The sequence below is a fragment of the Oratosquilla oratoria genome, chromosome 4 (genome assembly GCF_046742065.1).
Source record: "Oratosquilla oratoria isolate Oo_2021 chromosome 4, ASM4674206v1, whole genome shotgun sequence".
In the NCBI taxonomy this organism is placed as follows: Eukaryota; Metazoa; Arthropoda; class Malacostraca; order Stomatopoda; family Squillidae; genus Oratosquilla; species Oratosquilla oratoria.
The window spans coordinates 39,945,261-39,959,351 of NC_134780.1; the positions used below are offsets into that span (position 1 = coordinate 39,945,261).

Consider the following 14,091-nt stretch of genomic DNA (forward strand, 5'->3'; position numbering starts at 1 on the left):
TGAATGGAGAATGGTTGTATATGGATGATGTTGTGATGCATGAGGTGGAATGGGCGGGGGGTGGGGAGTGAGGTAGTATGTGTGAGTAAATTTTGACGCAGCCCGAAGGGATTTCTCCCCGTCCTCTCCTTATATGCAAGGGGGGACGGAGAGGGGGGGTCGCTGATTAAATGAAGCGGCCTTGCTGTGGATGTGCTGTGTCTTGCGACACTGCTTCTGACCCAGGGCGGTGGGCAAGGTGCAGGGATGACCCGTCATCCAGGAGGTGCTCAGATGAGAGGGAGGGTGGGAGGGGTGTGGAGTGTATTTAGGCGATGAAATGGGTGGGAGTGTTTTTATGCCTTTCCCTTTTTGGCTACCCCCCTTGGAAGGGGGAAAAAGCCTTGGTATATGTATGTATATTTCTCCAATATCAATATCTTGTAGTTGAATGGCCAGCACATATCTAGATGTGGCTTTTTTCTATAAAAGAAGACAGTGTATGTTATATACTTTAATTTTACTTTCAAGATTATGAAATTTAAGGATATCATTTGTTTTTTAATGCCAGTGGTACAATTTGGTTGTATCTGCTGAATTACTTAAAAATAACTGAGGTTTTTCTCTCTCCTTGATAAATGTGATTAGAAATAAGTGAGTTAGGAAACCTACATTTTATAACTGTTGAGGGTAAATTGTGATTATACTGTTAAATGTCTCATATTTACTGAATCCTTATCCCAAGTTCCCTCTTTTGCTTGTAAGAGCCCCAACCCATGCTGGAGGTTTGTTTGCCATCAACCGTGATTACTTCCTGGAACTGGGCGCTTATGACCCAGGGCTTCTGGTATGGGGTGGAGAAAACTTTGAGCTGTCATTCAAGGTTAGTTTAATTAGCTTTTTACATAACTTTTGATAACTTTGATTTGACTTTTCATAGTTGCTTTCTTAGCAGATACCTGTCATTGTTTCCCACACTGGAATTAGGCAGAAATAAATATTTGAAGTCCTTTCTTTTGTAACACATTTAGTACACTACTAAAAAAGATTTCCATTTAATGGAAAAATACTTTTTTCTAATTTAACAGATCTGGCAGTGTGGTGGAAGCCTCGAGTGGGTACCATGCAGTCGTGTAGGTCATGTTTATCGTGGTTTCATGCCATATAACTTTGGAAAGTTGGCGGAGAAGAAGAAGGGACCACTTATCACTATCAACTATAAGAGAGTCATCGAGACATGGTTTGACGACAAATATAAAGAATATTTCTACACACGTGAGCCTCTTGCAAGGTATGTTTTTTTTTTGTTTTGTTTTTTTTTCTCTTTCTTTCTTTTTTAGGATTATTGCAAGGGTCAGAATAACCCATTATCCATATGAGAAGATAAGATGAGAGGGGGGGAAAGGGTGGTAGTTGGGAGTGGGTACCTGCATTTTGACATGGCTACCTCCCTTGTAAGGGGGAAAAGGCCCATGGTATGTAGATAGATAAATAGATTGCAAGGGTGAAGAGATGAATATATATTCCGAAGGGATAAATGTGTTGTGATTTTTTTTATGGAAAGAATATTCAATTAGGAGGGGCATATAATTAAAGTATTTGTTTCAGAGGTTACCTCCCAAATAAGGGGGACAAAGCCTTTTGGCATACAGAGAGATAAAGTTTCAGAGGTACTTAGGTGAACCATTTTATGCTTGAGGAAGATGGAGAAAGAAGACATGGGTCTTGGTCTGAGTTTAACCAGTCTCACTTTAAGCTATGTCTGAAAGCATTCATGATGTACATTTTTAACTTGTGAAGCCTAAATATATGAGACATCTTTTGTTATGCACCTTTATTAGATATCTGGATATGGGTGACATCACTGAACAGTTGGCCCTGAAGGAACGGTTGGGTTGTAAGAACTTTGACTGGTTCATGGAAAATGTCGCCTATGACATGGTGCGCAAGTACCCACAGCTCCCACCCAACTTGCACTGGGGAGAGGTAAGGCTATGATCTTTTAAACACACTTCATTTTTGTTGATCATGGATTTGGGGGGATTGCCTTTGATAACTTGTGAGAAAGAAAAGGTCATGAATTGCAATTATGTTGTATTGAAAGTACTCGAAATGATTGCTTCTAAATTGTTCCAGATGTCACATGGATTTGGCTTTCTTATGTTACATCAATGCTGTGTTTTATAAATAAAAAAAAGATTTTTTTAGTATACCATCACTACTTTGTGTATTCAGCATAGTATCTGAATTTCATATTGGTTTAATAATTTTTGCTAGTCTATCCTTTAGCAGTAATCCCTTGAGTGATAGTGTATGATAGCACTGTAATGACAGCCTGCATTACAGGGTGTGCAGTTGAATGTATAATGGTCTTTCTTGGTAATACATAGAGAAATCTTGTGGACTTTAGTGGCCTTTTGCCAAGGTATGCAAAAATACATGATGCTTCAGCACACAATCATTCCACATCTATCTATCTATCTATCTGTCTATATACTAGGGGCATTTTATTCCCCTTATAAGGGAGGTAGCCAAGTCAGAAAGCACATACCCACTCCCATTCACCACCCCTCTCATCTTAGGTGCACGGGGAGCTAAGATGAGAGGGAGGAAAGGGCAGTGGATGAGAATGGGTATACCATTTCACTTAGCTACCTCCATTATAAGGAGGAAAAAGCCCTTGGTATATAAACAGATAGATAGATGAGGAGTGATTGTGTGCTGAAGCCTAATGTACTTTTGGTGTGATGAGTATATTTATGATGGACCATTATATAGAATTCTCATGTGAAATGGCTGTGTGCAGTAGCCTAAGCATGTTTATTTTCTGTAAAGAGTGACACATGAACGCCATGTATGCCATATGACCCTGTGCATAAAATCACTCTTGTGTTGGCCTTGAAGATGTCATGATTGCCCAAGACCAATAGTTTCCTGCAAATGGTGGTCCTGTGAGGAGAATGCCACAGAGAATCATCTGGTGACCTGTCTTCAAAACAAGGCAACAATTGAATTGATTTCACTTGTGGCCGTACTCTTGTCATTCATGTCTCAGTGAAAGCATCTGTGGTTTTGCATTGTTATTTTGTTTAGCTGTGTAAAGTTGAATTAAAAAATCTGATTTGACTCTTCCCGTCTCCTGATAGATAAGAAGTTTTATGGGTAACTTGTGCTGGGATATAGCAGGGCAAGATGCCCCTTCTATGGTAGAACTGCTTCCATGTATGGGCAATGATTTTGGAGGCGACACAAGTCAGGTATCATTAACGTTGTGTGTCACATGATAGCATGGCTGTGACCATAATATATCTCTGGGTGCTGTTTGGTGGAAGGTAGCTTGGGGCATGTATTAAACAAAAAAGGTGAGTAAAACTGGTGGCATGAAGTCTCATCTTTAAGTGGTTCAGGCTATTTGAAAGAATGATTTCTTGGTGGTGTACATACAAGAAGCCTGTGATACTGTTTGTCAGATGATGATAGCTATTGTAACAGTCACCGTGTATGATAAAAACAGATATGACATGGATAAAGAGAGAGATTAAAAAAGGTATAGAGGGAAATAACAGGTTTGAGAAACATCTTGGATTGAGTAAGGAAGTTGAAGACAAATGTTATGGGGAAAGAGAATTAAAGTGAGGAAGTGGTTGAATGAGAATGAGATTAAAAGAGGAAAGAGAAAGGGGGATAAAAGATTTTTTTTTTTTTTTAAGGATAAGACAGATTTATAAGATTTTAGAGAGGCTTAGTTTAAAGAGTCTCTTTTTGTAACACCAATCTCTTGAGCTTGGCCAGTAATATGTATGGGCATATGGTTAGAGAAGTAAGAGGAAACATAATGATTAAAAAGTAGTAGTATGGTTTAGGAGGGGAAGAGGACATGTAGATCAAGTTTTATGTGGGAAGTAATGAATGTAATGAAGTGGTAGGGGTAAACCAGCTATGGCTGTTGGATCCTACTGTAAGGATGTGGTGTCATGCTGCATTCTCTCTAACCTAAGTAATGTGCTAGGGACAGGAATGACCCTTGATCCACAAAGAGCTAAGATAGAAGGAAAAACAAATAGACTTTTAGATGGGTGTAGGATAGGTGAAGTGTGGGTGTATACTTTGATTCAACTACCCCATTTATAAGGGAGAAAGGGCCTTTTGATATACACATATATATGTATGAAGACAGAGGGAAGGATTAGATGCATCCATTGATAATGTGTGTTTGTTAAGAAGGGGGAAATAATACAAATGTAAATCCAGATATTTGTGGATGGATGGTAGAGGTGAATGGAGTGAACATGAGGGGGCAACCAAGGATAAGATGGATGGGGTAGAAGGGCCATTGGGAAAGAGTGGGATGTGTGTTGAGAAACAAAGGAAGAAGACAGAAGGAAGTGGTGAATGGAGAATAGTTGTGTATGGATGATACTGTGATTCATGGAAGGGAGTGGGTGGGGGATTGGGAGGTTAGGGAGTATGTGTGAATGATATTTTGATGCAGCCTGAAGGGATTTCTCCCCGTCTTCTCTTTTTCTGCATGAGGGGACGGGGAGGGTGGGGTGGACGAATAAATGAAGCAACCTTGCTGTGGATGTGCTGCATTTTGCTGCATTGCTTCTGACCCAGGGCAGTGAGTGAAATGCAGGGATGGCCTGCTATCCAGAAGGATCCAAGAAAAGAGGGAGGGAGGGGTGGTGAATGAGAGTGGAGTATGTGGGGATGAAATGGGTAGGAGTGGATTTATGCCTTTGACTTTGGTTACTTCCCTTGTAAGGGGGAAAATGCCCTTGGTATATGTATGTATATGTTTATCTAGTTGTATTATACAGGAAGGGGAGCTATGCTCGTGGTGACCCATCTTTGTATCTTGCAACATCTAGTTTGTTCTTAAATTCTTGGAAGGTGTTTGCACACACTATTGTTTTGTCCATTTTGTTCCAGATATCCACCACTGTATGGAAAACTTTTTTTTTTTTTCCAGATATCTTCTATAACTCCTTTTTGAGTTTTTTCCATGTCCCCTTGTTTTTCCTCTATCCCACTTTAATAAGTCTTCTCTGTCAAATACATGCCTTTCATGATTCTGTAAATGGCCAGTAGATCGCCTCTTTCTCTTCTTTGTTCCAGGGTTGGTAGTTCCAATTTAGACAATCTTTGTTCGTATGTCAATTTTGAAAGTGTTTGGGCCATCTTTGTCATTGCTGTTTGGATTCTTTCTATTTTCCTTATATTCTTTTTTGTGCTGGGTGTCCATAGTGTTGTAGCATACTCCAATCTTGGTCTTATCAGTGTGACTAGTATTTTCTTTACCATTACCTCATCCAAGTAATTAAAAGCCACCATTATTGATCTTGGTAAATTGTAGGTTTCTCCGACTATTTTGTGTATCTGCTTGTCTGGGGACATGTCTTTGGTGATAGTTACTCCTAGGTCCTTTTCAGAACCAACTTTCTTTACTTCCTTTGCACTGGTTCTATATTGTCCTGATATTCTTATTTTACTTTTTCCAAATTCCATTATACTACCAGATGATTGTAAAGATAAGTGAACAGAGAATACTGAATAAAGGGAAGATGCAAAACAAAGGAACAAAAGTATATTTCAAAAACTATTTCATCAAGGAAATCCATCTGTCCTTATTTTTAGGCTGCTGGTAGGCAGTTTTATTGGACAGAGGATGAACATTTGCATTATTGTTATTATTTATTGATCAATTATTAGTATTTATTCTATTTATTTATTTGTCATTATTATCATTATTATTGTTTTTATAATGATAAGAATACCTCTAGCCAGATTCCTTTAGCACTGATAAACCCTTTGTCTCTTGGAAGAATTACTGAATGTAATAGATATTTAGATACTAGTACCAAAGGGAATCCCCTTTTCTCCAGCTCAACCCAAGATCTAACATATGACATAGCGCAAGATCTTTGTCAACATTTGACCAACTCTTTAATATGTGTAACCTTGCTTGGACACCACCTTTTTTAGACATTTCTTGCATTTGATTCTTCCCTTCCCTCCCCTCCCATGTTGTTAAGGTCCCAGTGCCTATGTTAATATACTTGTCACCCTTTTCCTGGATGCTGGTGCTGGTTACTACTCGTATGCTGAGAGCAGCTTCGTAACGCTGCAACAGGACAGTGTTTGGACACAATGGGTCATGCAGCACCAAGTCTGATGGGAACATCACATTGTCATGGCTACGGGAATAATCAGGTGTGTGGGCATTTTATGTAGGTAGTCAGTATCAACAGACTTTGTCTTTATCTTTCATTTCATGGGTAGTCTTCAGAGACTGTAACGTAACAGAGGAACCGTGGTGGTATCTATTACTTTCGTTACTGTACTGTATATGCCAGCATAGGACCAGTGATAAGTACCTGCAAGTGGCATACCCTACAATATGGATGTTGGAGAGAATTATTTCCATGCTACCCATCTTTAAAACCTACCAACATTTCATCTCCATGTGGAGGTGCAGGGCTGGATTTTAGTGTCTGAACTGCGCAAGATCTCTATCAACCATTTCCCTCATTATTACCTCAAGGAGACCTGACAACTGGGACTAATCCTCTCCATCTGCTCCTAGCCAGTGACATAGAAACACACACATACTGATACAACATAGAGAACAGTCTATAGTTTCTATACTAAGGGATCAGTAGAAGGGCTGAAGGACCATTGCTAGCTACTGTGGAACTATGGATTTCCAGTTACTGAAAACTAAGTCATTTGGGTATTCATATTTAAGACAACCTCATTTCTTGTCAGTAAAAACTGAAGTAACAGTTATTTTTATATGCCATCATACAAGAAAGAGATCTTTCTTATATGATAGTATATAAAAATAGTTGTTGCCTCAATTTTCACTGACAAGAAATGGGGCTGTCTTAAACATGAATACCCAAATGACTCAGTTTTCAGTGACTGGAAACCTATAGTTCCCATAAAGGCTGTGTATAGATGATACTGTGATGCAAGGAAAGGAGGGGGTGGGGGGGTTAGCGAGTGGTTATGTGTGAATGATATTTTGATGCAGCCTGAAGGGATTTCTCCTCATCTTCTATTTTTCTGCATGGCTGCTGATTAACTGAAGCAACCTTTCTGTGGATATGCTGTGTCTTGCTGCATTGCCTCTGACCCAGGGCAGTGGGTCAGAGGCAATGACTTGTCATCCATGAAGAGCTAAGATGAGTGGGAGGAAAAGGTGATGGATGGGCTTGAAATGGGATGGGAGTGGTATATGTCTTTTGACTGGCTACCTCCCTTGAAAGGGGGAAAAGCCCTTGATATATAGATAGATACATAGATCATATAAGGCACTTTGGTGCATAAGGCAATCTCAGAAAATAGAGGTTAATGGTTTTGCACTTGTACAGTATGATTGCGGCAAGTCTGGCACTTGTAAATGAGAGCATGACCAAATATTTTCTGCTGAAACATATTTGAGATGCTGGATTGCCAGCAGGGTTATACTGAAATGGCGGAAATATAAACTTCCCTAGCATACTAAGAAATGGTAGGGCTGCAACTACAGCCATCACACAATGTACCATTAGGAACAGACCATTTTAAGTGCTTTCCAGTATGCTGGAAAGGTTGATCAATTTCATGGTATTTTTCATAACTAAGCTATTGGTACATTCTCCCTGTTATAGGTTCATGGTAGAAAATATTCAGTGATTGGGTCCAGCAGGTTTATTAATTGATTTTATTCATTTATTTATCTATTAAGCTCAAAGGAACCAATGATGAGTACCTACAGATGGTGATTGTCTGTCTGGAGGCCCAGCCCCAAGGGGTTGACACTTGATCCCTACACTGGACCCAAGGTCTCCGTTAACTTCAGTTGTATTTTCATATAATGAGAACTGACATTTGGCAACTGTTTCCCTCCTACTACTACTATAAACCAGTGACAGAGACTGTACCCCACTAGTACAACACAAACAACAATTCAAAGTTTCTTTGTAGAGAGATCTGTGGATCTGAATTTGTTGCCTGTGGGTTTTCGGTGGGTGACACTCAAGGCAACAGTTATAATTAAGTTCAGATATTGTCTTGTACTCTGGCATGTACAGTATATTCACCTTTTTTTTTTATCATTTTCAAAGGTTCTTCTATTATGTTATAGAGTATTTCTAGGTATGTCCAGTGGTTCCCAAATGATGCATCCCTCTGGTTAACCATGTTTACTATCCTCCCCACCTCAGAATGAGATGATTCATTTTCAAGTAGATACACCCGTCATTCTTTCATCAGAATGAACTTTCACATTAAATCTTGAGAATGATTGCTGAACATGTTATCCTTGCATGGCCATAATAAGATTAAGTAATATTTTGAAAAGAAAATATAAATCTCAAGTACAGTGGTGTCTTTATATATGAAAATAATCTGTTCCTTACCCCTATTTATTAACCAAATTGTTTATTATATGAATCTGTTCCAAACCCCATGCAAACCCCACGTAAAAGAAAAAGTTTGTTGTTTCTATTTCAATTTGTTATACAAATTCAATTACCTTTTTAAAAGAGAATCTGTTATTCAGTTTGTTTATGTAGTGAACCATTCATATATGGGAACCCCACTGTATGTCATCGGTAGTGTATGTTCCTGCATGGTATATGGTGGTTACACCCTCCCAGGGTATGCTCTCACCTATTTGGGAACCAGTCATATTCTGACCACCCATTAATGGAATGGTCAACAAATTAATTTTTCTGTCAGCATGAATTACTTTATCATCCTACTGTGTAATTATCTTCACTTGAAGTAGTGTTGCTTGCACAATAGACCTCATCCAGTGTAGAAATGCTGTGTATGTTGAGGGCACTGTGTAGATTTAGCACTTTTGTAGGGCTGTACCTGGTGTAGATCGGGTATATAGCATGTCTACTGTAATTGCTTGTAATGTCAATTTGAAATATTGATATACATTTGAAATATATCCAAGAAAACTAAGTATAACTGCTTACAATACATGTTTATCTTGAGGAGAAATTTTTGCATTTTCCTCCAATGTAGCTGATTCGGTTGAATGCTGAAGGCCAGCTTGGTGTGGGTGAACGCTGTATTGATGCTGACCGGCAAGGTGTCAAACTCATTTTCTGCCGTCTAGGGTCAGTGGATGGACACTGGCAGTATGATGAGGTAAGTCTTGTTGTGCCATCACAGCTGTATTCAAGTAACACATACATGTATGTGTGCACATACAGAGTATTCAGATCAGTGGAGGGAGTTGACAAAATTGATGAAGAAGATTTCATAGTTTGAGATAGGAAGGACATGGTCATGGAAAAAGATGGAAAGTATTGTACGTCTTCAAGGTATCAAAAAGTGAATTTTTCAGAAAAGATGCATCAATTTGCACAATAGCCTAAAAGAGGAAATAGTCCTATCAAAAACCATAAGTGAATTTAGTGCTAAGTTTGAGCCAGAGACAGAGATAGGACTCCATGACTGTAGCATTCTTCTGTACATTATAATTAAGAGAGCTTTAAGTATTTAAGGTCATATGTTCCAGAGAATGTCAGTGGAGGTAGAGATGAATTATAGAGTTAGGGAAGCAAGTAAATGTCTGGGTGGAATGAGAAATGGTGTCTGGGGATGAATGTAAAGAGAAAACTGTACAAAGAAATGGCTGCCCCACAGCAGTGTATGGAACAGAGACTTGCAATTTGAAGGAGGCAGAAAAGAAGAGCTTCATGAGGACCCAAAATAAAAAGGAAACAAGGGTGGTGGATGGGAGTGGAATGGCTGGGAGTTAGGGAAAGAAGCCCTCGGTATGTACATAGATAGAAAGGAAGAGCCTAAATGTATTTGGGATGAAGTGTTTAAGAAGTATGATGGGGTACAAGGATGGATAAAGTGAGAAATGTGGAGCTGAGGCAGGGAATGGGGTGGAGAGTCAGCTGTCAGATAGGTTATATCAAAGAGTGCAGTGGCATGATGACCATATGGAAAAAATTAAAAAGGGTGAACAAAATGAGTAGTAAAAAGGGTATTATTTGGGCATTCATTGATTTTGAGAGGAAGTCTAAGAGTGAGGTAAATGGATGAGGTAAAAGTAGGCAGTGAATGCAAGAAGAATGTCTGCCTTTCAAGGAAGACAGAGTGCAAAAGATAGGAGTGAGTTGAGAGTGATCATGAATAGAAGATCATGTGATGTAGCTTGAAGGGATGTTCCTATCTGCTCAGTGGATATTTTTGAGTAAATGACTATGTGGGGCAGGGGATGGCCACATGATGGTTTATCTATTTAACAAATCGCTTTTTCCTCCTTATAAGGGAGGTAGCAGACTCAAAAGGCAAATAGCCTTCCTACTTCCATCCACCACCCTTTCCTCCCCTTCATCTTATCCAGAGCAAGGCCACTTCATTTAATTGGTAACCCCCCTCTCCATCCCCTCATGCAGAAAAAGAGAAGATGAGGAGAAATCCCTTATATGTTATATAATGAAGTGGTGAAAACAAATCAGTTCTGCTGTGGAGGCACAGCATCCACTTTGTCATCTTTGAACCAAGAAGTGCAGTTGGGAAAAGGGATGACCCTTCATTCACAGGGTGCTAAGATGGGAAGGGTGTTGGGTGGGTATGATTTGACTTGGCCACCCCTTTGAAGGGGAAGAAGGCCATATGGTATATATGTATATATGAAATGATTTTTTAATCTCTGCTACTATCAGGACAGGAGGTAGGGACATACCTAGCGTAAACTGGTTAAATGAAAAAGAAAATGAGAAGGAGTATATGTATGTACAGTATGTACTATCATTGTATGCTACTCCTAACTGAACCTATATTCCAAATTGCCATTGGTGTTAACAGTAGTATGGATAGTAAACAAGGGGCAGTACAATGTTTTATGGAAATGTAGATTTCACTACTGAAGATATCTTCCTGTCATTTTGCTGAGATGAATGAAAATGAAATAAAAAGATTACCTTTGTTGAGATTGTTGCTGTGCTAATTTATTCATATATTTTTGTACACAGCAAAGCCATGTCCTGCTACATCGTCGCCTGAGCAAATGTGTTGCACTTCACCCGCAGAGCAATCAACTCACACTCCTCCCCTGTGATCCTGTCAATAATTACCAGAAATGGAATTTTAAGGAAATTAAACCCAGATGGTACCGAGTCATTCAGTGATATGAAATGAATGAATTCATAAATTATGCCCAAGTGATTCAACATTATGTTATTGATTTAGTTGTGCATTTAAGAAGAAGATATGTCTGCTAGTTCAGAATGGTCACAACTGGTGAGTAGTTCAGTGATAGGTGTTTTTTATTAGATAGAATATATTTTATACTTTGAATGTCATTCATTCGTAGTGTTTTTTATAAAATTAGAAATATTCAGAGAATGATTTTCTTGAAAATATTTAGAATATCCAATGTTTTGTTATGTATTTTTAGTTCCATTCCGTGGCTGTGGTACTTTTAATTTATTTGTAGGAATGGCCTACAGCCAGTAGTGTCACAAGGTGCTGAGCAGCAGTTACAATTGACGTGCATTAAGATAGGATATCTTTGATTTTCCATAAAATTATCTTATTCAGAGAAAAATCAAGTAAAACATATGATCTTGTTATGAAAAGCAACATAAAATCATTGCAAATATATTTGAAGCTAGTATGCACATAGTAATTGCCCTCTGTATATGATTTGTTTGTAGGTACTTTTTATTATTAATATCATCATTATATGTACATTATTTTACTCTTATTCTTTTTTTTTTTTTGGAGCAGGATGTAAAATCTACAGCATTTTATTTTATAATTTTTTTACCACACCAAGTGTCATGACTGTCACAACTAGGCAAACCAGGTTAAAACATGACACAAGGTATTTTGTTACTATTGTTGGGGTACCAATTTGTACTTCTGGGGATTTTATTTGGTCAAGCTAAAGAGCATCATCCTATTCAGCTTGAAAGCCACTGCACATTAGATTCACTTTATAGAAAATTTATAGAAATGCAAATGTCAGTATTTTTTCAAGTATACAAAGATTGATGTGCTTAACTAGGTACTGGAAAACATTGTATGTAGACTCCTTAGATAGATATCTATTTTTTGTATCTGCTTCATATGCTTGAAAACAAGTATTTTAGTGAGGGATGCAACTATATGAAATGACATACCTTATCCATTTACCCAAATTGTATTCAGAGAGGTGTTTAATGTATTGAGTTACATGGAATGATAATAATTAATCCTTTCAATCATTGTATAGATTTTGTTGTAGAACATGCTCTACAATTTTATTTAGCCAAGGGGCAGACCCCAGCATGATTGAGGTCTTCATTTTATTTTCTTAAGGGATGAACCCTATCCAAGACAGGATCATGATTAAGACCTTGTTCATGTTAGGGTATTAGGATCCCTCTTACCCTCTTTGACTTTTTAAAATCATCTAGCATGTGCCGCTACAAACTCGATTTATTCCACTAGAGTATTGAAGGGGTTAAGACACTAACTGTTGTGCCGCAAAAGTCTACACTATGATTGAGTTGGCCAGCACTATGTCTAAATATGCACCACTTGAAAAATGTACACTACATTTGATATTTAAGATGTTCTATGGAGAACAGATCTGCCCAGTTCTCACAAATCAAATTAAATGTATTATGTCACTGTTGCTGGTCACATTCCCCAACCCTTGTCAGGTCCATAACATTCCAGGAAACCCAGCTACTTTTTCTGTGTGGACTCTAGATTGTGTATATGTAATAGCTGATATCTTGCCATGTCATGGTTGCTGATGATTAACCTTGATGATACTTCTCGTATGCACAAAAGCAAAGCTTCTTTGGGATGTCCTCGTGCCTTGACTATGTGGTTCTACATTTTGCCTTCCCAAGGAACTTTTCTAATTTACCCTCATTCCTTGTTCACAAAATCTGGCATGTTGGCACTCATTGTGCTTATAAGATTTGGTTTATTCCAAGTCCTCTTCACCCATAATTCTTAACCCTTTCAGTACACTGGACCTCTGAAAGATGTACTCTCCACTTATGATAAATTTTAATGTTGACATAGTACTCTTGTATTAAAAAAAAGTATATATACATACTAAAGGCTTTTTACCCCATATAAGGGGCCCAAAGCATATACCCACTTCATATACATTAAAAAAAATTTACATCCCTCCTGCTTTAGTACCTCATGAATGAAGTTATCAGTAACCACACACACATACACTGCTTGGGTGGAGGGCAGTGTAGTTCTTTTCAATTAAACCAGGTAAACTTACAAGACTTCACTGATATAGAAAAAATGATCAAGTCATCCTACACTGTCCACACAGCTCCATGAAATCTCTTCATTGAGTGATCTGTAAGCTGAACTGGTGACTGGCAGGTTTCCAAGGGGATACAGGTCTGCAAGAGAGAGCTGGAACAATAAATTGATTGTTTAGGTCACAAATTTGAGATTTTGGCAGGTTTCACACTGTCTCAAAACCCCTTAACCTGTACAGTATTTGTGTAGTAAATATATTTTGTAAGATGGATGTTAGTGAAGTATGTTTTTTCTACCATAATTGGCACCAAAAATGATAGTGCTGTACCATCCAAATGATGCATAGATGTGTATTTTCTGTCTTCTGAGTGTCTGGGTTTGATAGTGAATTAATAACAAATATGAAAACCTGTTCCTCCCTCCTGTTTTCGCAGCCTTGAGACCATCTTCATGTCTTCACTCTGTATATGATATCATAATCCCTTCACCCATGCTGCCCTCACCCCACCACCTCTTTCCTTCCTTCATTATTATCATAATCTGAAAATAAAGAAACATTTTATACTGAGTTAAGTAGTGAACATACATTTGTACACCTTTCATTCAGAGAGGGAATGATACTGAAAGGGTTCCCCTATTCTACTCTGCATCTCCACAGACCTTTCCTCTCTCACTTCATCCATTTCCATCAGAGAACTTCAGTGAATGTGTTAAATATGTATTAGGTGTGTTTGGAGGCAAGTTAGTATAAACAAGTTTGATACCTACAGCTGAATAGACAATAACTATGTTCTATTATGGGCCTTGCACAGGTATTTTATATGATTTTGATATTGTGTTCTTTAATAATTTGATGTCAGAATAACA

At 38.3% G+C, this 14,091-nt stretch overlaps 1 protein-coding gene and 1 long non-coding RNA gene across 9 annotated transcripts in view; one reads left to right on the forward strand and one right to left on the reverse strand.

Moving 5' to 3' along the window:
- The window catches only part of Pgant7 (N-acetylgalactosaminyltransferase 7), a 46,832-nt gene extending 35,063 nt beyond the window's left edge, over window positions 1-11,769 (forward strand). For all 8 annotated transcript variants that reach the window (XM_076183999.1, XM_076183994.1, XM_076183993.1 and 5 more), the window contains 6 exons: window positions 745-862; window positions 1,068-1,270; window positions 1,821-1,965; window positions 6,094-6,192; window positions 9,004-9,129; window positions 10,974-11,769. In XM_076183999.1, the coding sequence (XP_076040114.1) occupies window positions 745-862; window positions 1,068-1,270; window positions 1,821-1,965; window positions 6,094-6,192; window positions 9,004-9,129; window positions 10,974-11,129 (847 nt within the window). In that variant the 3' untranslated portion in view covers window positions 11,130-11,769. The remainder of the gene's footprint in view (window positions 1-744; window positions 863-1,067; window positions 1,271-1,820; window positions 1,966-6,093; window positions 6,193-9,003; window positions 9,130-10,973) is intronic.
- LOC143024799 (uncharacterized) lies at window positions 11,745-14,091 on the reverse strand. The gene is made up of 2 exons (XR_012966304.1): window positions 13,807-14,091; window positions 11,745-13,742 (listed from the first exon to the last, which is right to left on the reverse strand). It is a non-coding gene; the product is annotated as an uncharacterized LOC143024799 (long non-coding RNA).